Below are 26570 nucleotides of genomic sequence, written 5' to 3' on the forward strand. Positions count from 1 at the left end.
CCATACTTATTAATTTAGAATTTAAATTGAAATATTTTAAGCTGCATACATTTTTCTCCATTTTAAGTTCAATTATCGGTTAAAATTGATTAGAAAATTCGATACCGAAGTTGTCTCGTAGCACATTAAACGCTAGGCTTAGAGCTAGTTATAGGGTATATTACAGAAGCGCAGCGTCATTAGTTGTTTTTTGTATTTTTGGGTTCACTGGCACAATGAAAATTAGCCGCTCAAATCAGGAAGTGCAGTTTTCATTTGCACAATGCTTCCAGCACTAACGGAAAACAAAAGATAGCACAAACAAAGACTTGCCGAGGGAGCGGAGGACCGAGGACCGAGGAGAGAGGAGTGAGGAGGGGGCGTCGTCATTGCCTGGTCCAAGTTTATCTTATTTGGACCTTTTCTTTTTTTATTTTGGGAGAGGAGTGGAGGGGAACAGTGCTCCAATGTGGTCACAAATAATTGGCCAGGCGTTTGACGCTTACATTTTATTGAATGCCAGCTGCAATTGGCAGTTGAGTTCAATTCAGTTCTAAGCTGGCTCAATTGTTGGCTCCACACTGGAAAATAATGGCCAAAACGTCGGTCAACTGGCAGATGAATGAAAGAGGCGGCGGCGGCTTCATGATGACGACGGGGTGGAAGAGTAATGCTGGGGAGGGGGAAGGGGAATGCGAGCGTAATGGTTATACTGTGACTTGCCTTTTTTTTTGTTTTTGTGCTCTGCGCAATGCATTTTGCCATTTGGAAACTTTGCTAATAAATGGCACTGGTCGGTCATAATATTTTATTTTCAACTCATATTTTACGCGCGGTGCCCTTTATCGCTACGTTCTCCACTTAGTTACGCTAACGACATACGAACAAACAAACACATATAGAGATGTAAACCATATTTAAAGTTCAGATTCAAATGCGAGTCATATTTCAAGAGTTTTGCACTAATTTTAGTCGAATATCACTATCCAGCTATCAGACATATGTATATGTATATGTGCTTGTGTTTGGCGAGTGCAAAGCATTACTTACAGATCATTTGTGGCAAGCAGTGGGCGTGCCGAAATTTGCTTTCTAAGTGTGGCAGCATTTTACGCTTAATTAAGCATTGATGATATTACGCATACGCCACCGATTCGCCATCGATAACGATGGGCTATATCAACGAGCAACGCACACACACACGCACACACAAAGTGCCCAGTGTAAAGGAATGAGGGAGGTCGAACATGAAAACCAATAGCAACACCTGTTGTGTGTTTTCTCTGTTACGAGTAATGGTCGTCCCTAAAAGCGGGCACCACATTTTTTAGCTCACAATACAGCAATAAGCACTTCAGACGCACCCAACAACAATAACAACAACAACAACGACAACGACAGCAACAGCGACAACAACAGCGACAGCGACAACAGCAACAGAGGAGCGACAACAATAACACGAACGTCAATAATCATAACGAAATGTGAACGTCAAAAGGTGAGGCAGCACCCAAAATGGCTCAAGAAGTCATAGTGGTTGGGAATGTGTGCAAGCAGCAAAGGCCACAGTGGAGCGAATGCGTGAAATCAACCACAAAATTAATTTGAACTACTAAAATTGTTTACTAATGTTGTAAATTTCATTTATCGTCAGATTAAAAGTGTATTTCAACTTCTTAATGTATTTAATTTTTGTTTAATCATTTTTTGAATTTTAAGCTTCAAAGGGAATAAGAGAAAGTATAGTATTTTTCGCTTAAAATACTATATTTCACTAAATAATAAACAACAACAAAAAAGTGGTGACTTTCGACTTTTGCATTGGATTTTAAATATTTTCGGCTATACAAAACCATGAGGAAGAAAATAACAAAATAAAGCTCAATGCATTTAAAATTAGCAACACTTTCAACACTACGAATTCTGCATTAGAAAAACTCTAAATATAATATCATTACATTAAAGTATAAATAAATTATGAATAAGAAATAAACTTTATAATATTTACAATAATATTTTGAATTTTATATAGTTTTGTGACTCAACAACAAGGGAAAACAATTCTAATAAAATTCTTTCATATATCTTGCGATAATAATTAGATTATTTCATAAGATAATCAACAAAAAACTTAAAAAATATAAGTTTTTTTTTTTTTAAATTTGCATTTGTATAAACTATATATATACATATATACTTGAAAACATTTGTACATTTGATATAGCGAAGCTCCACTGTTTGTGGCGTATAGACAAAATCCAAAACTGTGTGTGCTACTAAAATTTTATGGTCATGGGCTCCAGAATCCATTTCCTTGCATCACTTGCTGAATGTGCCACACAGGTGACGGCAAATTGATGCTTTTATTGTCAGACGTCTCCATCTCCCCTCCTTAACCATCAGCATCACCATCTCGCAACTCCCAGCTCCCATCACCAATACCATTCGCATCTCTATCGCCTTCGCTCTGGTTCGCAGTCAGTGACCTGTTCTCTTCTCCCTCCCCGTCAGATGCCTTTAGTTGGTGTTGCTGATGTCGCAGTTGTTGTTGTTGTTGTTGCTTGGGTGCCAAAATGCCAAACGCTGTCAACTGTCATCACTTCAATTCTGTCGCCTTATACCTCGGCGCCTTATATCCCGAGCTCGCTTGCTTCTCCTGTACTGTGCTGTGCTGTGCCGTGCTTGCATTGAGTGGCTGCTGTCATGTCAGGCGGCTATAGACATTGCCGTTCATACATAATGGACTCATTGATATTCGCAGCAAGGCAACAAAACAGCAACAAAAGCCAAGTGGCTTTGACTTTTTTCGGTTGGCTGACGGCTGCTTGGCTCTTGCTCTTGCCTCTTGCCTCTTGGCTCTTACCTCTTGGCTCTTACCTCTTGGCTCGGCTCTTGTCCAACCAACCGACTCGACTCGACGCGACGCGACGCAACGACTCACATTTGACCCGGAGTCGAGCAGAGCTTCAACTGTTTGCTGCCAGCTTATTGTCCTCGCCCTTATTTTGGGGTTATATCAGTAATTGGCAACAAAACGAGTGATTAACCTGACAACACACACACACACACACACGCACACTCACACACACACACACACGCACACACAAACACAACAATTTACACTCACTGCAACAGTGACCACGATGGCGGGCAACGCCCACATTCCATTGCCACATTTGACCTTGTCCATTGCAGTAGTCATGAGTGTGGGTCGCGACTCAATGATGGGTATGGGTATGAGTATTGGTGAGTGTAGGTGGATAGGTGGATAGGTGGGTCTTCGGTCTGGTCGGCATGGTGTTGCCATTGTTCAATTTGTCGGACATTAAGTGTATGGGCTCGGCTCCCTGCCGGGGTAATTGGCCAATATTCAGTGTCCATTTTCTCCAGCTAAATATAACTAAACCAAGTCAAATTGTATTATTTATTCGCTCAATTTCATTTCACATCCCACACCTAATCGTGCACAGCATTAAATCACAAGAAAACTGTCAAATATGATTTTTGAAGCATATGCCGACAGTCTATAAGTGGCAACTGTATGCTTGATATTTTTTTTATATACTATAAAGGTCTGAACTTAACATATACATAGATAACCATTCATTTTAATAGAATAGCAAGTGTAATTTTGAAGCTAGAGACAGGATTACTTATAATCATAAGACAAAATTATGAAATAGCTGCTTTTGTTGACAATCTGCTATGTTTTGTGTTTTTCGGTATATTTTGAAAGTACTAGTATACCCATATACTAAATATAGCATTCGATGTATCGGTTTAGAATTATCGTAAGCTTCAAACGGTTTCGCTTGTATTGAAATGGGTAGAGAGTAGAGCAAATTTGATAGTAGCTTTCTTACTTGTTGAAAGTAGATTAGTTTTCAAAATGTAATTCGTTAGCATATTTGCTTTGTTTAACACAAAGAATTTCTAACGAAAGCAAACCACATTTATGAATTTGTAACTCCTTGAATACGAATATAAGCCACATTTTTTTTTTTGACAAATTTACAAGAAACATTAAATATATTGCATTTAATTTGATTGCGAGAGTTTTGCGTAATATTCATTTCATACATCAGTTTTTATGTTTTATACACCTTTGGCTATCAAATTCGTTTGCTTTTAAGAGGCGAAATATTGCCGCAGAAAAGAACACAGACACAGTATATATGGCAGAGTACATAGTGTAACTTGTGTTAAAACTTGCTCGTATAATTTAATTTTGAGGGTGCGGCATAAATTTGTGTTGTCTCACGTCTTCTTTGCCTTCTAACATGGCCACCGACACATTATCGGGGCGCAAAAACCTTCCCACCTTATTTATTTCCGGTACCCAAAGGATACATGGGTGTAATAACTTAGTCGAAATGTGTGTGTGAGAATGTGTGTGTGTGTCTGGAACAAGCGAAAGGAGTTGCCGCCAAAACCTCATAAAGTTTTCTTGATCAACGTCAGCGGCAGAAAAAATACAACTGCTTTTTCCATGTATTTCTATAAGTATAAGGATCATGGATTATTTTAAAGCGCTAATTTGTTTTGGTCAGATTATAAACAGGAGAAATCTCAAATAAACAGCAATTTTTTATTCGAAAAGGAAAATGCCATACAATTTGCTAAATCACTTCAATTTAAAAATTTGAGCAGAAAATATTCTGTCAATAAAGTTTTGAAATGCGCCTATGCTCAAATCTAAAGGATTATTTTATTCAAAAAGTAAAAATTTTTGGATTTTTAGCATTTAGAATTTGTATAAATAATTCTCAAATGTGACCTAGTCTAATCTTAAATCAAAAAGAAGTTTTAAATTAAGGTAGAATGTCAAATGATTTTTTTAATAAAAAAAATCTAGATACCTTTAATACTTTTTAAACAGGAAAGAGTTGTAAAACACATTTTTGATCGTTTTAATCACTTCAATTTTATTTATAATTAAAAGAAAGAGCTTTGTATATTTTGAAAAATATTTTTCCAAACTTTTTAGTAAGCTACTAATTAATTTTAAATTTATGCAAAACACATAATTTCAACATGTACTCGTATATCTTTAAAATACGTTTTTGTCTTCTTCTTTGCTTGCTACCAATTTTCATAAAAGCAAAACAAATCCAATGAAGTAAATTTCATTTTTGAGTTACAACAACGAAGCAGCCAACAGGCCATCTTGATGCTATCTTACTTTTTGCATTTAACTGCTCCTCAACTCGTGTCTTCAGGACGTGCAACAGTTACCAAAAAAAAAGAACAAAAAAAAAGGATTTTCCTTTTTGGTTTGGACAAGTTTTGCGGCTTTTCAACAGTCGCAATATCTTTACCTTAGAATGCTGCTGGATGCTAAATTAAAACTGTGCAACTTTTGACTGTGCACATTGACTTTGTTACGATGTTGCAGTTCTTGTTTTCGACTTGCTTTGGACGTGCGTCCCCAAAACGAAAAACAAATTGTAATAATATCATTTGAGCTGCAATTAATAAATTATTGTTGAATGTCTTGGCTGCTTAAAATCTGTTTGCTTGATTAAGTAAATGGTTACATTTTTACAGAGTGTGTAATAAGTTGTGTAAAAGAAAATGGCTGGAAGAAAATACTCAACTTCCGACACGAACAAGTCGAAACAACGTGCAGCATGTTTTTTTTTCTTTGTACCCTTTGAAAAACAAGTGTGAAGTATTTCATACCTCTCAAACTATATGTGTTGCTATTTTAGGGTATTAAAGAATCTAGCATACCCTTCGATGGCAGAAGTTGACTTTATTTAAACTTGGCAAACAGTAAGTTTCGCATGCAAAACATGTGTAGACTTGAAGAAACGACATTAGCTGGCCAAAAGCTTTGCTAAAGTGTTTGATTATAGTATTTTCTTATTCTGCCTTAACTCTGGCTAAACGTGCCGATGCAACTGGCCAAATGCTCAGCTCAGCTCATGTCTACCACCCAACTATAAACCAGTCTAGGTCCACAGTTCAGTTCAGTTCGGTTCGGTTTTGTTTGGTGCAGTTCAGTTCAGTCATCGGCAACCTGGTTGGTCAGATATGCTTGGTTGCTCAATTTTAATAGCAATGCGACCTTAGTTTGAAATTTGTTTGACTTTTTCGAGTGTATCGTCAGATTTGCGCACGCAAATTATTTGCAAATATTTGTTTTTATTTTATTTTTCCTTTTTTGTTGTTGTTAATATTGACACGTGTGTGAAAATAACATAAATGCAGCTTAAAGTGCTAACAGATTGATTTTTATTAAAAACAAATTTATAGTCTTTAAAATATATTCATGACAGGGATTTTAGATTTATTTAAAGTCTAAAACCTTGCTAAGTTTCATAAGCGAATATATTATTTGGCTATAAGTTTGACATTTAAGGAAAGTATTTAATCTTTAAAGTCTTTGTACGACTAATAAACATCTTTCTTCGAAATAGTAGAATCACCAAAGGCTTTCCGCAACATCCTCAGCGCTTTGGCAAACCGAAATATCAATCCGCAAACATAATTTGGTGGCACTTCTCTGTTCAATTAAATCCCATATTGCAAAAATTGAGTTCTTGGTCGTTTGGTAAGACAAGCAGAAATATATTACTGATAATAATGTTGTCATCCAATTTCGCTCAGTTGTCATTAACAGTCTTGCCAACTTATGAAAATAAGAACTAATCCGAAATGCTAAGCCAACGATGTTTAAATTTAACTTTACTCCCTACTTTTTGCCCACAAAAGTATTTACTTCTTGGCTATTAGTTAAAACATAAATCCAGTTTGCTTCGCAGACCCTTCTCTTTATGTATTCCTTGTAAATGTTATTTATTTTATTATATTTTAATTTTTTTTTATGACGACAAATGATACTTAAAATAAAATGTTCATCTAACTTAAATGAACATTTACATTATGTCATAAATTGAAGTCATTAATTTGTCATGCGAATGGCGCGCTTTTAAACACATATTTATGATTTTAGATTTAATACCCATAATTTACGGTCATATTTAAAAAAAATCAACTAGCATCGATTTCTTATTTGTCAATGAAACAAAATGAAAATAAATGGTGAAAGCTCATTTATCAAAGCTTCAAACACACACACACGCACATACTCGCTTTCGTATTTGCGGGTTTTTATATATATAATATATATATAAATATATATGTATTCATGTGTGTATGTGTGTGTGTGTGTTGATACCGATACTCGATACTCGACGCGTAAACCTTTGAATGTTCTGGGCTGTTGCGCCATTATTGTGCTCAACGACAATGTGTGCACACGTTTGCCCTCATTTTATTGGATGGTAGTGAAATTCAAGAGCCTCCTTTGAATTTATTGAGTACGGCCCATTATTTTGCAAATGCATTTTGCATGTTTTCTTCCATTTATAAATCGCTGCGAAATTCCGCACACAAAATTCAAAGCACTATTTCAATTAAATTTCAATTAAGAAGCTATTTCTATTTAAATGAATTCGAAATGAAAAATCCAGCAACTTGTTGACCCTAATGATGCCTTATTAAGTTTTCGTAATAAATGTTGCGATGCATTGTACAATTTTGTAACTGAAAATATATATACTATATATGTTTATGGTAAATATATGTGGCTGTGCTAATTCACAACTTCAACATGGTCAATGCGCCAGCAAAATGGCAAAGAGCATTTCTAAAGAAAGCGAAAGTAACCATAGCAATAGCAATCGCAATAGCAATGGCAATCGCAATGGCGACAGCAGCGGAGAAGGTAATAATACTTAAGGTTTGTGCACTATTTCCACTTAGACTAATTAACTGCCCCATCACTTGATGTTGTTATCCATGCCGTGGACAGCGCAGCCACTGTCAAATGGCCACCAACTGCACAACTGCACAACTGCAGAGTGCCTTCCAACTGCAGCAAACTGTAAAGCCATTGTTGGCATTTTTCCTGCTGTGCTGTGCTGAGCTGAGCTGTGTAGTGGCTCTTGTTGTTGCGGCCAAGCGATCAGCCGGTCAACCAGTCAACCAGTCTCTTGGCTTGGCAGCAACAACAACAGTGGCAACAACCGACCGCAGACGAACTGGCAGACAGACCCGTAGGTAACGTAACTAAATCTCTAAGCTATCCCCAAAAGGAGGGAAAAATATAAAGCAATGCCATCCCCCAAAATGTGCTCGCTTAACTTTTCACTGTTTGTGATGTTGGTCATTTGACATCAACACACAGCTGCAACACAGTGAGTGCAACAATCACATCAAGCAGCACACCAAGTAGTTGATGTTGGTGTTGGACATTCTAGTGTGATAGCAAATGAATAGCGATGTGACTCTCTCTCTCTCTCTCTCTCTCTTCTCATTTTCTGACTCAGGCAATTGTCAAATGTGTCCCAGCATCTAACATTAAGTGCTCCCACAATGAACATACCTTCAACATGCAAACACATGCGTGAGAAGTGTTTGTGCCTCAACCACAGAGAAATAAGCTTCATTGCTCTTGGTTTTGCTCAAATCTAGCAAACTGTCTAGAGCTGTTAAGCAAGCATCTTTGTAATAACTTAATGTAGAAACAAATTAGTCGATCCCAGATTCGCTTCTAACTTTAAACGTCTTCTCAGAGAATATAATATCTAGTATAACTAAAAATGTTAAATGTATTATCAGAATGCCAGGTTTAATTTCGAGTGAAACTGTCGAAAAAACCAACTCCGCGTTGTAGATCAAAATTAAAGAACATTAATTTATTTAGTAAATGATTATTTCATATTTTCAACCTTCCCAACATTGAATAGAATATAATATATTTTAAAATCGAAGAACCGATTATTTTATGTTAAACTTATAATTATTAACAGAAAATATTTTTCGATTCAATTCTACCATTTATTGATTAATGCTCATCTCTTCTCTTTTGTGGTTTCTACGCTTTTCTTCCCTCTTCACATTATCGATATCCCTTACAGTATGGATCTATTGTACACCTATCGATATTTTGACAAGAATTGTTGTGGGTATTTTAAATCTTCTTTTGCTTATAGTACAACTAAGCGAAATTTTATACTATCTACAGTTTGGCTCTTTGGTTGAAATTACGTCAATCGAAATAAATATTGAAATATATAAAATCTTAGATTGTAAATAGCTTCAAATATTTTAACTTTATCGTTTGTACTATTTTTAAGAGAAAATCGAAAATAAGTGAAATTCGAATAAATCGAAATAAATATTAAAAGAACAATATATCGATGATTTTAAGCAGTCAAAAGTTTTTGCTCTGCTGATTCCGATTTGCATTTTGACAATTGTTCTCTTCTACTTGATTGACGCTCAACTTCAATGTTTGCACTTCTGTTGTTTTTTATTCATCGTTACATCTCGATTTCGCAGTATTGCGAGCATCGTCGACGTTTTCTGCATTTTTGTAAGCTTGCTCGACGTTGCAAACTATTTTTTTAGTAAAATATTCATGTGACAAGTTGCGCTTCAGTATGCTTGTAAAATATAATATATTTGAAGCCAGTATTCAATGTTGAATTTCACGCCTTCAATTTGATATTAATTGTAATTAAAAGCAAATTTAATATTTGAACTTTATTATTTATTTAATTTTAAAACTAAAAGTAAATTAAATTTTTTAACTTTCATCTTTGCATAATCTAAAATATTACAAAATTTAATAAAAATTGTACGATTTAATATATTTTTATTTCGTAAATTAAATAGCTAAATAAATTAACTGATAATAGAAATAATAATTTTTAATGAAGATCCGAAAAATCAATCAAATACAAAAATAAATAAACAAAATGAATATGGAATATTCTAAATTATAAATTAAATGAATAAAATAATTATAAGATAAAAAAATTATATGGAAAAATTGAAATTGATCAACTAGATCCAACATTTGTTGCAAGAATTGTTGAAAATCTAGTAAAACCCAATATGAAAGTTATATGAAATGAATTTGGTTTAGTAAAATATAAGTTTTAATTACTAAATTGAAGACAAGTTGATTAAAAGTCGTATAGAGTGAGCAAAGTGAATCGATTGCAGCGACTAATTAAAAGAAATTTAAGAGTTTTGTTCTGTAGTTAAAATTTTATTTGGATGTGCATTGTAATGTGTCTAGTGTCAACTTTGAAATGCTCATAAAATTTATATATTCTTGATTATCAATAATAGTACGAGTAGTGGAGCCTAGTTTTGTTGTTGTGGTTGTTTCAATTACTGTCGTCTGCTTGCGTGATTTTCGTTATTGTTGTGCAAATGGAAATTGAAAAGTGAAAACAAAAAGGAAAAACTGCGACGTGCCGTATAAAATTTTAGCTCTTTGAGCGTAATTGAAATGACATTTACCATTAGCTAGTCATGGCTCAGACAGCCACACAGCAACACAGCTGATACTGTGACTCTTAACTCTCTGTCTCTCTCTCTCTCTCTTGTCTGAGCTGTAACTGTGACTGTGAATTGAACGCGGTCATTTAAGGTACGGTACTGTAAAGTAAGGTAAGGTAGTTGAGGGTCGAATAGCTTGGTGGACAATTGGTAGGTAGGAAGGTTGGTTTGGTTTGGTTTGGTTTTGGTAGTACGAGTAGCTAAACAAAGGCGTGGCCCCGGTATGCAGCCACACGAAACCGAAACTGAATAAAATCAAAGAACAAGGTGTGGCAACGTCCTGGAGCGAGAAAATGGCTGCTGGTCACTTGAAAAAGAGTAGCACCAACAAGAACAACAACTACAATAAAAAAAGCAAAAAAAGGAAAAAAAAATGAAAAAGTTAAAAACCAAGTCAGAACGACGAAGGGAATTACAATTGCCAGCCTGATGGGTGCGGAGGGGAGGGTAAAAAGAGCTTGCCTGGTAACCAAGCGACATGATTGAAAGCTTTCACTTGTTTGTGTTTTAAGGCATGACACACTCACTTCGCGCGTATGGCTGTGTGAGTGTATTTGTATTTGTTGAGGCGCGCGCGTTGGTGTGTATGTGTGTGTGTATGAGTGTTAAATAGTCGACATCCCTGGATACCCCTCGTTAATTTGCATATTGTAGCCTCCGATCCAGATTGAAGGTAAACTCGCGTTATGAAAACTATTACTCAGTTTATTACTGGATAAACGAATGGCAAAATGTATTGTTGACCGATGTGTAATATGGAGCGTTACTTCCACATGCTATGATAAGAGTTCACCGCAAAATGCTCGATTTTAAAATACAATTTACACTATCCAAAGTAGGGAAGGTAGAAATAATCATTTATGAAATAGGGTACTATACTTCAATATTGACGAACAACATGACAACAGTAGTTGCTATAGAAAATACGGTTTTGGTCTTAAAGATTTCCAAATCAGTCGTTATTGTATACAATTTGTATTACGAATGGTTTCTTTCTTCCTTGATTGTTTTATAAAGTTAAAGTCTAAAATTGATTTGAGTTTTTAATGTATTGCTTTAAAAATAGCCTATAATAAGAAATTGTTCTCTTTATTTTAATAAATTAATAATAATATAATATTGTAGAAAATAATAGTATTTAAAATTATTTTAATATTTTGTAGATCACAAAAATCATTGATTAACTTGTAACTTTTTTATTTTTATTATTGTCTTGTAACTTTATATATTATAGTATTAAAACTTACTCATCATTATAATAAGTTGTGTGAGTTTTTCTGCATGTCCTCTTTCATATACTGTAAAGAAAGCATTGAGCACAGAAAAAGTTCCATTCGATATACTAGCTGATACAAATCATACTTTCTTTGTTATTAATGCTCAACGCAGTGAAGACTTTTTAACTAAAGGAACATTCGATTCGATAGACAATCAATTTTGAAAATAATTCTAAGTCTATCTTCGATAAGCAATTTGCATAGAGCAAGCCGAAGATATTTGCAGCGAATGGTTTAGAAATACGATAGTGTTAATTTGATTATATCAAACGTTAAAAAAAAAGATAAACTTGCATAGAGTATCTCGAAGTCGATCATTTTCGTGTAAAAGTGTTATTTTTCTGGTCCTCTTATTTGGTATTCTACTATCGACGTCGTCATCGCATTTAAAAACACGTAAACATAGCGAAGTCGCATCCAGTGTTCGCTTCGTGTGTTCTGCTCTTAGTCTGAACGCCCTGACGCGCCCTTGTCTGCCACAACTACGACTACAACAGCAACACCAACAATAACAACAACAACTTGAACAGACAACATACAACACACAACACACAACAACAAGAACAAGATGAAAAGCATTGACGTGCGCATTCTAGACACGCTGTCGTAAGTTTAGCCTTTTGCCATTTTAGCTGATTGTTTTTTCTGTCGTGGATAAGAATACACGTCATGTCACCAACGCCTTTTTGTGTGGGTAATATAATATTTTGTTTATGTTTACCCAATTTGATTATATCTATCACTATCACTAACTAAACCAGCTCAAGTTTTTATAGCACGGCTCGCAGTTTACTTTGGCGGAATATGCAAATTTTTACTCTTCCCTTCTACTGTCCTTCTGCTGGCCCACAGAGCGTCGTAATACCTTTCTTATATGCTTGCTGTATATAGTGACATACCCAATGCGTTCCTTTATATACTTACACACACTCTTAAGTTGAAGGTGCGAATCAAATATAAAAGTTAATAGTTTAATATTCATTAATTTTGACTTAGTAGTCAATAAATTTCATACTTAGATTCTGATCATTTTAATTACAATTTGGAGAATATTAAATATGGCTCCCTTTTTGTTTAATATTATCTTATTTGTAATTAAAATGGAAGTGACCATTTTGTATATAAAGACATTTTGCTGAAAGAGAAATCATCACTAAAGGTATTGCCATAGCAATCGCACATTTACTTTTAGTGAAAACATATATTCAGAGGTGGGGTTGTCTAATATTAATAGCAGACTTGCCCATGCGCTCTCCTAAGAAGTATTTGTACGAGAATGAAATAATTAGCAAAGAAATACAAATTTGTAAAATATGTATAGTTTATACGATTACCTTATATTTATTTTCTTATGTGGAATTAGATTTTTAAATTCTAACATGTATAAAGTATGAAAAATCAAAGTCAAACCCCTCAAAATGCTTTATACTTAAAGCATCTGCTGAAGTTAATTGATACTCAGAGCAATATATGGAAGCATAACTACACCAAAATACTCACGACTTAATTAAAATTAATAAGAAGATTTTTTAAAATTGTGTAAAACCCAAATTTCAAATTGTGTTAGACCGAATTCGTGTTAAAAACCGCGTACTAAGCCGGGGCTAATTTATATTATGTATACGTTGTATCAAACACACATAAAATTCACATACATATTATAGAAATTTCATGCAATTACTATATTTAGTTTCTGAAATATACGCATTGCTTGTTGCTTATAAAGTATACGTAGTATATGTGAAATGTGAAGTGCACGTAATATATGGAACACGTAAAGTAAACGTACTATAAATATAAATTTAGTAGCGGAATATGAAGTATACGTAATTAATGTGACATTTGAAGTATACGTATTATTTGTAGTGTATTTAGTTTATTACGTATATTAGTGTACCTGAAGTATACGTAACACATATATAAAACATATGAAGTATATGTATTATGTGTGAACATTTCGTATATGAGATATACGTATTATACATATGAACTATATTTTGAATATGAAGTAAACTCACATTATGAAGTATACGAAATAAATAAACCCTATTGAGTATACGTACTATTTGCAGTGTAATTAGTATACTACGTATACGCAGTAAGTGGGTTTTATGAAGTATACGTAACACATATATGAAACGTGTGAAGTATACGTATTATGTGTGGAACATTTGGTATATGAAGTATACGTATTATATTTAGTATATTTTGTATATGAAGTTTGGATATATGTATTATTTGCAGTGTAATTAGTATATTACGTATACGCAGTAATTGATGTATATGAAGAATACATAATACATTCGGAATATGAAGTATACGTGATATACATACATATGTAGTATATTTTACATATGAAGCATACGTATTATACCAAAGCAGGATATGAAGTATACGTAATTAATAAAGTTTATGAAGTATACGTATTATTTGTGATATATTTGGTATATTGTTCATATTTCTAAGAAGTATACGTAGTGCATATAGTACATAAAGTATACGTAATAAATAGAGTATATCTTTTGATTCTTTCATTCGCATTGTATTTGCTAGAAAAAAATTCATTCGTTGCCCCAGTAAAAGTGCGAGGTAGTATAAATTAGTGTTAAATTCCGTATTTTTTGCTGAATCAAATAAGAAGGACTGCATTGCACTTAGCATTGCACTTTGTGCAACGTTGAACTTACGAAATGAGCAGAGCTTTTTAATGACTCGACATTTCTTGACTTTGATTTGAATACCAGGCAGCAAGGGCTTGCTGGAAGCCAAAGGCGCTGGTTTTGACCCACTTTTTGTCGGTTACCAAAATAACAAAGTGCTTTGGAGACCTCGGGCAACTGAGGCGGTGATTTTAGCAGTGCCAGCGACAACGCCAAAGTCAAAAACTGTCGATGAATGTTAAAGTTAACAAGTGACGGAAGTATAGCGCAGTCGGCACAAGAACACAAAAAAAAAGAACTTAAGAAAAAAATTATAAAAGCAGTAAGCAAAAATCATTTCAGCATTTAAGTGTACGCTCTCTGTGTGTGCGGGTGTGTGTGCATCAAAATGGAATGGAAAGCACAAAAAGGAAGGACCATACCTTAGAATAAAAGAAATACTTAAGGGTTGTCTTTACATTTTGCCGCAAAACACTTTACAAAGAGCAAAAAGTAAAAGAAAGGAAAAAAAAGAATGATTTGAACTTAAACGTATTGCTTCTATGGGTTGTTTTCTATTCGCGTTGCACCGATGGATAAGCATGGCTGAGAAGTTGCTAATCATCATTTCAGCCTTTACTCAAAAGGCTTTTCTAATGCAGTATTAACCAAACTCTTGTATATCGCAAATTTTAAATTTCTTGATTATTTCTCAAGTTGAAATTGCATGTTTTGGCATTCATTCATATTTATAATTTATTTCATTACCGACTCCCACTTTGCAGGCATTTCTCGCTCTTTCTCTCTCTCTCTCTTTCTGACGAATTCCATGAATACGCCTTGGGCCAAGCGCTTAATCTTATTTTTGCTTCGAGTGCAAAATTGGCACCACTTCCATTCGTGACAATTTCGCACTGCATTACAACTTGAACAGATTCCTCTGCGAGCTTCAATTGTTGAGATGTCTCTGGCATTTATGTTCCATCGATTTCTAGCTGATTTAACGCATTATCCATTAAAATATTTTCAGAGTCTCCAGTTTCAATATTTAATAATATTTTCTGCTTATGCAATGTAATAATTAGTTAACACATTTACACTTCTACCACAGAAATTAGAATAACTTTCGATGCTAATATTTAATATTAGATTGTGGTTTATTTTGCTAGTCTTTAATTACAATTGTGATTAGTTTATCCCGCCATTGACAGACATTTCAATAATCATTAAAACATTTTTTAATTGCCTTAAAATAGTTTCTGGCCATTATGCAGCCATTATAAATTTTACAGGGTTAAAATTTAAAGTCAGCTAATGATGATTTGCAACAAATTTGACTTTAGAGTTTTTGCGTTAAGTGACTAATGATGCAGCGTCTTTTGTTCATTTCTCTCTCTAAATTTTTCATTTGAAAGCATTTCGTTTTACATTTACTTTCACTTCCTCCGTCCTTTTTTTCTTTACAGTTCTGCATGCAGTGAGCTGGGAAGAGTGGTGGACCTATGATGGCATATCAGGTAAGCTATCACACATACCATAAGCTTTCCATAGAGTACTCTAAATCGCAACACAAAAAATAGTTTCGAAATTTACATTTGTTGGCTTTGATGAATTTCGGTAAAAACGTTATCTACTGTAATTATAAACAAGGACCAAAGAGCTCAAGGATAATTAGCAAATAAACTGTTAAACTGATACAATTTCTAAAGAGTTCTGACACCTTTTAATATTAGAAAGTGTTAGATATGCATCTGACAACGTCTTCTGAGTAGTTAGTCATTTTTAAGTTTTGCGCACGACATGAAAAATTATTTTAACTTATTTTAAATACTTTGTATTACATCAATAAAAATATTTGTTAAACATATTACAAGTATTCAGTTGATTGTGGTCAATAAAAACAAAATTATAAATTCAAATATGGAATTAAATATTAAAGAAGAAATTGTAGTTGTAGAGAGCTAAAATTTGTAACACAATAATTTTGTTCTTCAACACAAAAATAGAAAAATTGATATTCTTTAAATATTTGAAGGCGTTTCAAATTTGGTTCATTTCTGTAATGAAAAAATATTGTTTTTAAAAATTTTAAAATGTAAATTACATTTTTAATTCGGCAGTTTAATTAAACTTGCCGCAGTTGGGAGTTTACAGCACTATATTTTTTTTTATTGTTTTCGTTTACGAAATAATTAGTGCTTAAAATGAAAAATGTTTTAATACCTATGTATTTTTCTTATATACTTTAGTTTTTTCTTTATGTATTAAAACTAAAATTTGGATGATTAAGATTAACTTTTTTTTTTTAATTTGTTTAGCGAGAAAATTGATAGAGGTGTCTGACAGTCGAGCAAATTTGAGTGCTGTTGTCCTTCTTGGCTTTAACTGCGCTCCCCGACGAACTGCGAGTTCATAAATGCTAACAACAAAGTAAATTTTAATTAAAACTCACGGCGACAACAAAAAGTGCAACAATAGCAACAAAAAGCAAAAACAGAAGCAAAAACATGAACACTGAACATTGAACACCCCCTCGCGCTTCTCGTTTCTCGATTTTCGCCTCATTCAGCACACCTACATATTACATACATACATAAGTATGCATGTATGTATGTACATACATATACATGTATGTATGTATGTATGTATATGGATACCCTTTTTATATCGCCCCGTGTATAAGGTATGCGCAACAATGTTCGCATGAAATAACGTAGCATACTTTTAGGCATTAAAAGTGCCGGAACCTGCCGCAGCAGTTTTTATCGTGCCACCAGCTATTGCTGTATATGTTGTCACTGTTCTTGTTGTTCTTCTTGTTTTTGTTGTTCTTTTTGCTGTTGGTGGCAGTGTAAAATACAGAATTAACCAGCAAGTGAAACTGCACCCGGTGAATTGTTCACTCAATTTGAAGGTGCGGGAAACCAGACACTGTGCAGAGGTGTGTGAAATAAAGGCGAAACCGATTTGCAGCTGTCAAGTAGAAGAACAAACAAAGTATGCCGCGTCGCGGTCGCTGCAAGAAACTTTATTTCTTGCCCCTCCTCTGGCTCTGTCTTTCTCTCTCTCTTTCTATGGTTCTTTGTCTTGACTGTGTGACGTTTGCAATCAAACGTAGTGCAGACCTGATGCACCTTTCAGATCTCTCTGGCAACCGACCATCATTTGAAAAGGTTCACAAATAATTTCTATGAATCACAACCGGGACAGAGACCGGGCAATGTGAATGTGTTCTCTGCAGATTATGGCTACATAATGGCAAAAGGATGTCCGACCATCTTCCAGACAAAACTCAGGGATTTTGTCGTTTACTTTAATCGCATTAAACGCTATTTGCACAAAACAAATGCATTCAAAAATTCAAGTGCATTGAATTTGGAATTGAATGCGAAAGCACAAGACGTTAGCTTGCTGCTTAAATTATCTGTATAAAGACTTCGATCTTAAAGACATAACTTTGGACATCAAAATTTTATAATAATATTCCTCATCTTCTTGCCAAGATTTGTCTTATACTTTACTTATTTCAATTCAAATTTTGGCTAACTATTAAAAACTTTTAAGCTGATTCTAAATCTCGTAAACTGTTTATATTATTAATATCATTTAATAACATATAAATCAGGGAGCAACAGAAGTTGCGGTATTACTATAAAAGTACGTGTAAATAATGGCTATAAAAAACAACTAGATCGTGACATCTGCTTTTTTTATTAGAGCTCTTGACACGCTAAGCCATGAGATTTTATGTACTTTGTAATAGAAATTTGTTAAATTTACGAGCGTCGCTATAAAATTGAGTCAAGTCAAGTGCTATCAAGTCAAGAGAAGTCAAGCTGTAATCACTGATGAGAGAATGTCGTGAACCTTTACAAGACACGCCTTTGGTCAATCTCTGTTCTCAATGCATGCAAATAAAGTTCCGAGTAATTATGTGTATGCAGATAATTCGCCATTTTTATACTCGCTACCTTTGGGGTAATAAAACGTAGAAAAGAATTTAAAGCACGCAAAAGATATCTTTGACATCATAAACTATTTATATTCTTCGAGAAAGAAGAAGGCACACTTTAGATTTATGTAAAATTAAAATATTTGTTAAATAATAAACATAAATTTTCAACTTATTTTAATATTCATTACATAAAATGTAAATCATCTAAATTATTCTGAAAACAAGTGATTTGTCCAACTGAATTTAAAAGGAATTGAAAGTTGAATGTAGAAAAATATGGATGTGCGAAAATGAAATAATTCGATTCACCGCCTTTAATTTTTACTTTGCTTATATTGCATTGAAATATACTTTGTGGCTAACTAGTTTTGATGACTTTATAGTACACATAAACAAGATATTATGAAGAATTTATGAATTGAACAACACAGAATAGCAAAACAAATTTTGAGCTATTTAACTATAAAAATTCATAAATCCTGTCAAATAAAATGAAATCCTATTTTCAGAACAATCGAATAACTCTAGTGAAAAGTTCATTAAAATTGTACAAAATCTTGAAATAAAACTAAATAGATATAAGGTAAACTGATTACGCGTTAGTATCCCCGATTTGCCCATTCGCCGCTTGATTGCCAACAGCAAGTGCTAAACACAGTCTCTGGAAGCAGCAGAGGCAGCATTAAAATTCTCATTTCCTTTTCGTTGTTAGTTTTGCAATTTGGAGAATTTTGAGCGGACGGAACTATTAGCGGCGTCGTTAAATTTGTGCTTAATGTGCCGCTGAATAAATATGTATATTATGAAACACAAACATGCCAACATAGACCAAAAGAAGCGCAGGGAATTAGATATCCATGCAACGCGTTCACGTTCACAAATTTTAGTTTTTCCCACTATGAAATGTTAGAAGTAAAATCAGAATCCCAGCTTTTTTTCCAGGCAGTTTGTTACAAATATGAAAAGTTTGCTCGCACAGATTTTTCTTTTTACCAAATATTTGCATTCATCAGCTGATTAAATTTACGCCTGTATATTTGTGAGTGGCGGTGGCAACACCGAACGCAGTAGATGCAAAATAGACGAATGAAAATGTGAACTAACAACACTAAAAACAAGGAAGAAAACTGCCATACAGTTAAGTGTGCTCGACGGTGAGATACCCGAAATGAGGTATTATTTTTTAAAATATACCAAGGCGCATAAATACTAAAATATACCAAAGGTCATCTTTGGTATATTATCTCGACTTTGAGATACCTGGTGTGAGGTATTATTTTTAATTATAATGAATGAATATACCGCAAAAATACTAAAATATACCAAAAGCTATGTTTGGAATAATAACATTGGACTACATTCAAAATATACCATAGAGTACTAAATATACCAAATTGTTAGATAAAAACAAATAGGTCCTGATTGTAGTATTGCTTAAACAACTTCGAAAACTTTTGTCCGATAGTATCTAAATTTCCAGGACTCATAAATACAGTAGTTATTATTGCATGTACCGAAAATCGCGATCGATTTTTGTTTTCGTTTTTTTCTGGGGGGGCACAAGTAGGCATGGCAAAAATTTGAAGCAATCTTGATCTGCGTGCAAAAGATAACAAGTGCTGTCAAAAATTATAGCTCAACAGACAAACAGACATACAGACGAAAAGTCGGTGTTTACGCTGATCGGGAATATATATATCATACTTTATGGGGTCGAAGCTTCCGCCTTCCGCCTGTTACATACATTTCCTTCTGGCACAAATTTATAATACTCTTTTACACTATGCGTAGCGGGTATAAAAAAAAAAGAAAAAGCAGTCAAGAAATATTTGAGCATAGTCGAAAAACGATATAGACGGCGTGGCGGCGGCAACTGTAACATGTGTTGTCGACAAATTGCAACCAAATCCGGCCAAACTTAGTGTGTCTTTGGCTTAAATAAATTTGCATAAGAATTGCATACATATGTAAGTGCTGTCGGGGCCAGCAAGCCAGCCAGCTACATACTCGTACACAGCTAGCTAGCTATCTAGCACTCAGTCACTCACTACTCAAAGTATCTACGGGATGCCGATATTCGAGTGCGTTTTTGCTATTGCATGACTATTTGCATTAGCTTCAAAATTTTGGTGCTTGGCTGAGAGATGCGAGCATGAATTTAAGAAGCTGACTTGGCGCACGATTAAAGCTCAGCAAATGCGACTGAAAGTCCGGTTAATCCCCTGAGTATGGGAACGACTTGTTGGTTGGTGTTTTAACATGAGCAACCAGCCAAATAAAAACAAGTTGAAGCGTGGAAGCAACCAATGATTGACTATAAGATAGCCTTGGCTTGATATACATTTAATATTACATCTATTTATTGTGAATATTTGAAGCCAAAGGTTTATTTTTATTTCCTAATCTCCTGACATAATCATTTGCATTAAATCGATTAAGCATTTGTTACGCATTAAATAGCCACTAAGTAGACATTGGCTCGAAAGTTTCCAATCGCAATCCGTTCTGCTTGCGAGGGTATAACGAGTCGAAGTAAACGTGGCGAACGACGAAACGAAAACGAGCCAAGCGTGCTGCATACCTCAAGGCGCACAGACGTTGCCCTCAAACCCCTTGCCCCTGCCCCTGCCCCCTCTACCGATTCTCTCCATCCACTAATGTTGTTAATGGCTGCTAAAATTGTTTTTGCAATTGCCTCATTGACTAGACTGTTGCCTGCAGTTTAATGGACTCACGTTGCAGTCTCGCCTTCCTTTTGCCACCCTGCGCTATGTGCTACGCTGCGCTGTGCTGCGCTTGCCTCTCCTCTGTGGTGCTCCATGCTTTAGGTCAACAATCGCTTAAAAGCGCGTACGTGGCATATTTATGATTGAAGATTTTGATTGTGGCTACGATATGCCGGCTAAAACGTGTTGATTTTATCCTTGCCGTCTACCAATAAACCATTCTTCCTTCCTATGATGTTAAGCGACAGATAGAAATCGAAGGATACAACACAACACAACATTATAACACATTTTTTGCTTTGCTTTAATTTTGCGTTTATTTTGAACTCAACTAACTCATTTAATGGCATTCGAGATGTGGTGAAAATAAAATCTCATAATCATAACATTAAAATTCTAGGCACACATTTCATATTGAGATATGTTATTTATATTAAACATTACTTATTTAATAACATTGCGATAGTGTTGTTTGATAAGATTCTCATCAAATATGTAGACGCTTTTGTTGTTTACCATCTGAAACAACGATGTTTACTTTAATTCGTGTTATGTTCTAACTGGTACAAAATCATCGTTAATTAAAAACAAATCAGGCAGTGTGAAGGACATGAGTAAACTGCGACTGTCGTTGACCTTATCCTGATCGTCGCATGTCCTTGATGGGCACATTCACTGAATCCAATATATATATTGTTGTCATCAGTGAGCAGCAAGTCATCGTCAGTGTTTTTTTTTTGCTTGCTCGACGACGACGTCGACGACACATGCAGGTGTCAAAATGCTAAAAATAATGGCGTGCGCTTAGCGAGTCATTGTGTGTGCCCGCCCTTGATTTAGGAGACGAGTATTTATATTGTCTTTCTTTGCCAACTCTCTCCCTCTCTCTTTGTCTGCAACTCATGTTCGCTTGTGTGTGTGTGAGCGGATATAACACATGTGAAATCGGGTGACATCAAGTGGGAGTTAATTCAATTCCAGCGAATACACATTTTTAATAATAATTGTATTTCCATGTCAATTTGAATTGCATTATGTACTCGTATCATAATGTACACAAATATGTATAGCAGGTGTATCACATTCATTCTTGTTTACTCTCCCTCACTCTCTCTCTCTCTCTCTTTCGCGTGATTCGAATAGGTCCAGCATTTTGGGGCCTCATTAATCCAGAGTGGTCGCTCTGCAACAAAGGACGTCGCCAGTCACCGGTGAATCTGGAGCCGCAACGGTTGCTCTTCGATCCGAACCTGCGTCCCATGCACATTGACAAACACAGGGTAAGCGCAAATGTTAAATATATTAATATAAATTACTAAGCTATACAAATAAGTGCAAATATTAAATATATAAATTTAAATTACGAAATGATAAAAACACTTAATATGGATAAGCTACAAATTATTATTTTCGAAAAATACATTTTATTTAAAATGTTCCTAAAATTTCAATTAAGTCTAGAATCTATATTGTTTTAATTGCAATAATAATTTATAATTAAAAACACAGTAATCAAGTTGCTGCAAACGCAGCGAAATCCACGTCTTAATTATTTTTTATATATGGATATTTCTTTGGCGAAAAATGTTGCGTGTGACAATATTTAAAGTGAAAAAAGAAAAACCATTATTTTATTTTGAATAAAGATGAATGTAATATTTATTAATTAGAAGTTTATTTACAGCTGGACAAGATTTTGATTTTATTTTTGTGATTAAAAATAATTGAAAAAATGCATATGAATATAAAAAACCAAAAATGAAAAAATTTAAAATTTATGTATCAGTAAAAGTTCGTCAAATCAATCTTAGCTCTAAATATAGTAATGAACCAGAGCTATAAGAATACCTTTTACTGATTTAAAATTATTACAGTAATTTTTGTTAAACAATAAACCATATATATGAATTTCCATATTATTTTTGAATACAACCTCAATAAATTTTTTAAAGTTCTCAAATATAATTCGGTAAAAGATTAAAACAATTAAATTATACTGAATAAAAAATCATTGCCAGAAATCATAATTTTGCTAAGTTTTTTTTAAGTCCAACTGACTTAAGATATTCAGTGGATAATTATTAAACTGCTACGCGTCGTTTGTCCTGATTTTAATTGGAATTTTAATTAAAAGTCAACTAACTTTATCTGTATGTGATTAGATTTTTTTTTTAATTTTAACAAAAAGCTGATAGTTTGATAGTTCAGTCAGTTGATTTTAGATAAACAATTTAAAATACTGGACAATAACTACAAATGTTAGAAGTGCACGCTGTGTTTATTACGAGTAAGTTATCTGACACTGTAAAATACTTTCTATATGCAGTGCAATATGTTTTTTATTCAAAGCTATTCAATGCTAAAAAGTATCGCTAGTGCAAGGCACAGAGACAATTTTCGGCAACAACAACAAGTTACTCGTCAGTTAAGCCTGAATAAATTCGAGCATCAACAAAATACGTTCAGAGTGCATCGTCTGGGTTCGCGACCTTTTTTCGGTCTCACGTCACGAGTCGCGGCATTTTTAATTTCATTTGTTGTTTGCTTGAATTTTGAATAGCGAAACTTGATACCCTTCAACGTATAGTACTTCTCACTCTCGCATATTGTAAGAGAGATTATTTGTGATTACATTTTGTATAAACATAAATGTAAGGTATATATAAGCAATGTTTTAACAACCAATTTATGCAGACTAATTACTACAATGGAATATATCAGTATTTGTAGTTCGATTAATGTGTTCTCTCTCCCGTCATTGACAGATAAGCGGCATCATCAGCAATACGGGGCACAGTGTTATCTTCACGGCTGGCAATGATACGGTGGCCAATTACGATGGCATGCAGACACCTGTGAATATATCGGGTGGCCCTTTGTCGTACCGTTATCGATTCCGTGAGATACACATCCACTATGGACTCAATGATCAATTTGGCTCAGAGCACAGCGTCGAGGGCTACACATTCCCAGCTGAGGTAAGTGACAGACACACGAGACATAGACATGCTGATTGCCCCCCACGCCAAATGCCAAATGCTGTCTATTTAACTTAATAGTGGCATTTTCGGTTTGAATTGCGAGCGGGGACCAAACCAGCCCGACCCTTTGACGTCTTCCCAATTGCACGTTGACGAATTTTTTTGCGACTATTTCAAATATGTCTTTAGGTCTGTGTATACCTTTTATTCTATACTCTACTTCTATGAAATATAAAAAGTGTTTTACGCTATTGTGTCTAGGTAAGTAACAGCTGCAAAACGAAATCTATGAAAGTAGTTCAGAATTTATTGTGTAATGTTATAGCACATATAAAATTGATAATGACGAAAGTAAGCCATGTGATGACTAAGAAATTTATTTGTGTGCTTGATAAATATTCAATATGTATAGGAATATAGTTTTATGCAATTAAACGAACTGATTGAATTTTGTAGTAATCTATTCAGTGTCTCAATTTCAATCATAAATCGAGATGTATTTTAATGTTTTCGTAAGGATTATTTTTAGTAGTTGAGTGCACTCTATATTTTTTTTATTATTTGTTTATAATATTAAAATTATATTTTATTTTGCATACAAAATAGATTTAATATCGTTTATTGTCATACAATTGAATGGTTCCGTAAGTCATGAGCAGAGTCACGGGTTTTGGTTTTGATGGCGAGTAACGAGTTCCTTACGCTTTCTCTCTCTTTCTTCCCCTCTCTCTCCTGCTTTCTCTGTCACCTTCACCTTCAGCAGTCTTCTGTGTGTGTGTGTGTGTTGTGTTTCGTTTGCTTCTGCTTGATTTCTTTTCGTTTCGTTTCGTTTGGTTACGTTCTACTATGTTGTATTATGCTTGAGTCATATCCATTGTTGTACTTGTCGTAACTTGTTAGCTCCCCTGCTTAAATACTTACACAGACAAACGAGCAGAGAAGTGTATTTGATCAGCAGCGTATCAAATGTTGATTTGTCGCTGCCAGCACATGCCAAGTGGGGGAGAGAAAGGTTGAGAAATAAGTTGCGCATTTGCTTACTCCAGAGGCTGTTAAAGAGCACAGCTCCTGTCTGTCTCTCCGTCCTTCCGTTCATCCGTCTGTCTGTCTGTCTGTTCGCCTCCTCGGGACCCCTGTGAGTTTAAGCAGTTTAAGTTTGCCCTTTGTGCTCTCAGTTCTCTTTTTTTGTCTTCACTTTTATTTTATTTTTATTATATCAAATATTATTCACACTGAGTGCGTTTCCAAAAGTTGTTGAATAGAGACATCGGTATGCTCTCTGCTGCTGCTTACAGTGGTAAAGAGTTTCACAAATAAAATACAATTGCTTAAATTGCAAAGTGTTAATACTTCTGATTGCAATTAAGATTACTATAAAAATAAAGGACATACAATTTGTAATAAATAACGAATAGTATTTGCAAACAACGACAAGCAAAATCATTGTGTTTTATTGCATTTCTCGGTTATCGCTCAATCAAATACATTCATCGCCCCAAAAAAATATATTTTAATGCAATATTTTTACATTGTTTCAGCATCAAGGCGAGAGCAAACATTTCTGTGTCAGAATTTTTGCCATTCCCATACTGATTCCCATTCCCATTCCCATTCCCATTCTCATTGTCATTGCCATCTACTTGCACATATTCAGACAGGGACTCGAATGCGAGTGGGTTGGAAGAGAGCCAATTCAGTCAGCTTCTTCTGCTTCTGCTTCTGCTCTCTGCTTCTGTCTTGTATCTCTGGCTGCCTGATTTATTTAGTCTGGCACAATGTACACATGTGAGATTTTTCTGCCTGCTTGACTGTCTGTTTGACTGCCTGGAGGGAGTCGCTGCTGCTTGTTGCTTGTTGCTCATTGCTTCTTGTTTGGCAGAAAATATGATTTTGGCCCCCTTTTTCATTTTGATGTCAAGTTCAGAGGCTTACAAACAAACATATGTACACACACATACGCATGTGTGTATGCGCGCTCAATTGCTTTGCTTCGCTCAGTTGATTTGCGAGCAGTTTATTAAAAACAAAAAAAAAAAGAAATGTGTGTAAACAAACGAGACACATTGCGGCGAAAAGGGCAATGTCAAGAGCGAAGAGCAAACACAGAAGCAGAAGCAGAAGCAGACGCGGAGTGGAGGTTGAAGATTAAAATGTCCTGCCACTTGAGACGCGCTCTTCGTGGCCTGCTAATTTGTTGAAGCGTATGCCAAAAGCGTGGGGGGAGAGTGGGGATGAAACACCCACGTGCTTCCGCCAACTCTGACATAAGACCATCAGTTGCGGCGATTTGTTCAAACAGATGCCACTGATTGCCACTCCCCACCGCTCCGCTCCGCTCAGCTCAGTTGTGTTAAATGATAATCATTGATTTTACTTTCCAGCCCATAACTGGCAATAGCTGTCAGCTGATTGCCTAACAACTCCAAAAAGCGGACATCGCCTCCCCCGCAATAAATGACAGCAAATTTCTCTCAGTCACACTCTGTTTATTTTTCACTCAGTGTGCTGCCGTCTGCCGTTTGCCGGCTGCTTTGGACAGCCACAGCACAGAAGACGAGTGTCTTTAACCGAGTAAACCGAGCTGAGAGAGCTCAGAATTCTGGTCAAGTCTTTTGCGGACATAATGTGCAGGTGTTGCCAATTTCTAAGTC

At 34.9% G+C, this 26570-nt stretch overlaps 1 protein-coding gene across 3 annotated transcripts in view; it reads left to right on the forward strand.

The window, feature by feature from the left end:
* Positions 1-26570, forward strand: part of LOC133848512 (carbonic anhydrase-related protein 10) — a 62463-nt gene that overhangs the window by 15744 nt on the left and 20149 nt on the right. For all 3 annotated transcript variants that reach the window (XM_062284128.1, XM_062284127.1, XM_062284125.1), the window contains exons 4-6: positions 15724-15774; positions 22082-22218; positions 23704-23916. In XM_062284128.1, coding sequence (XP_062140112.1) covers positions 15724-15774; positions 22082-22218; positions 23704-23916 — 401 coding nt within the window. The remainder of the gene's footprint in view (positions 1-15723; positions 15775-22081; positions 22219-23703; positions 23917-26570) is intronic.

The sequence above is a fragment of the Drosophila sulfurigaster genome, chromosome X (genome assembly GCF_023558435.1).
Source record: "Drosophila sulfurigaster albostrigata strain 15112-1811.04 chromosome X, ASM2355843v2, whole genome shotgun sequence".
NCBI classification, from domain to species: domain Eukaryota; kingdom Metazoa; phylum Arthropoda; class Insecta; order Diptera; family Drosophilidae; genus Drosophila; species Drosophila sulfurigaster.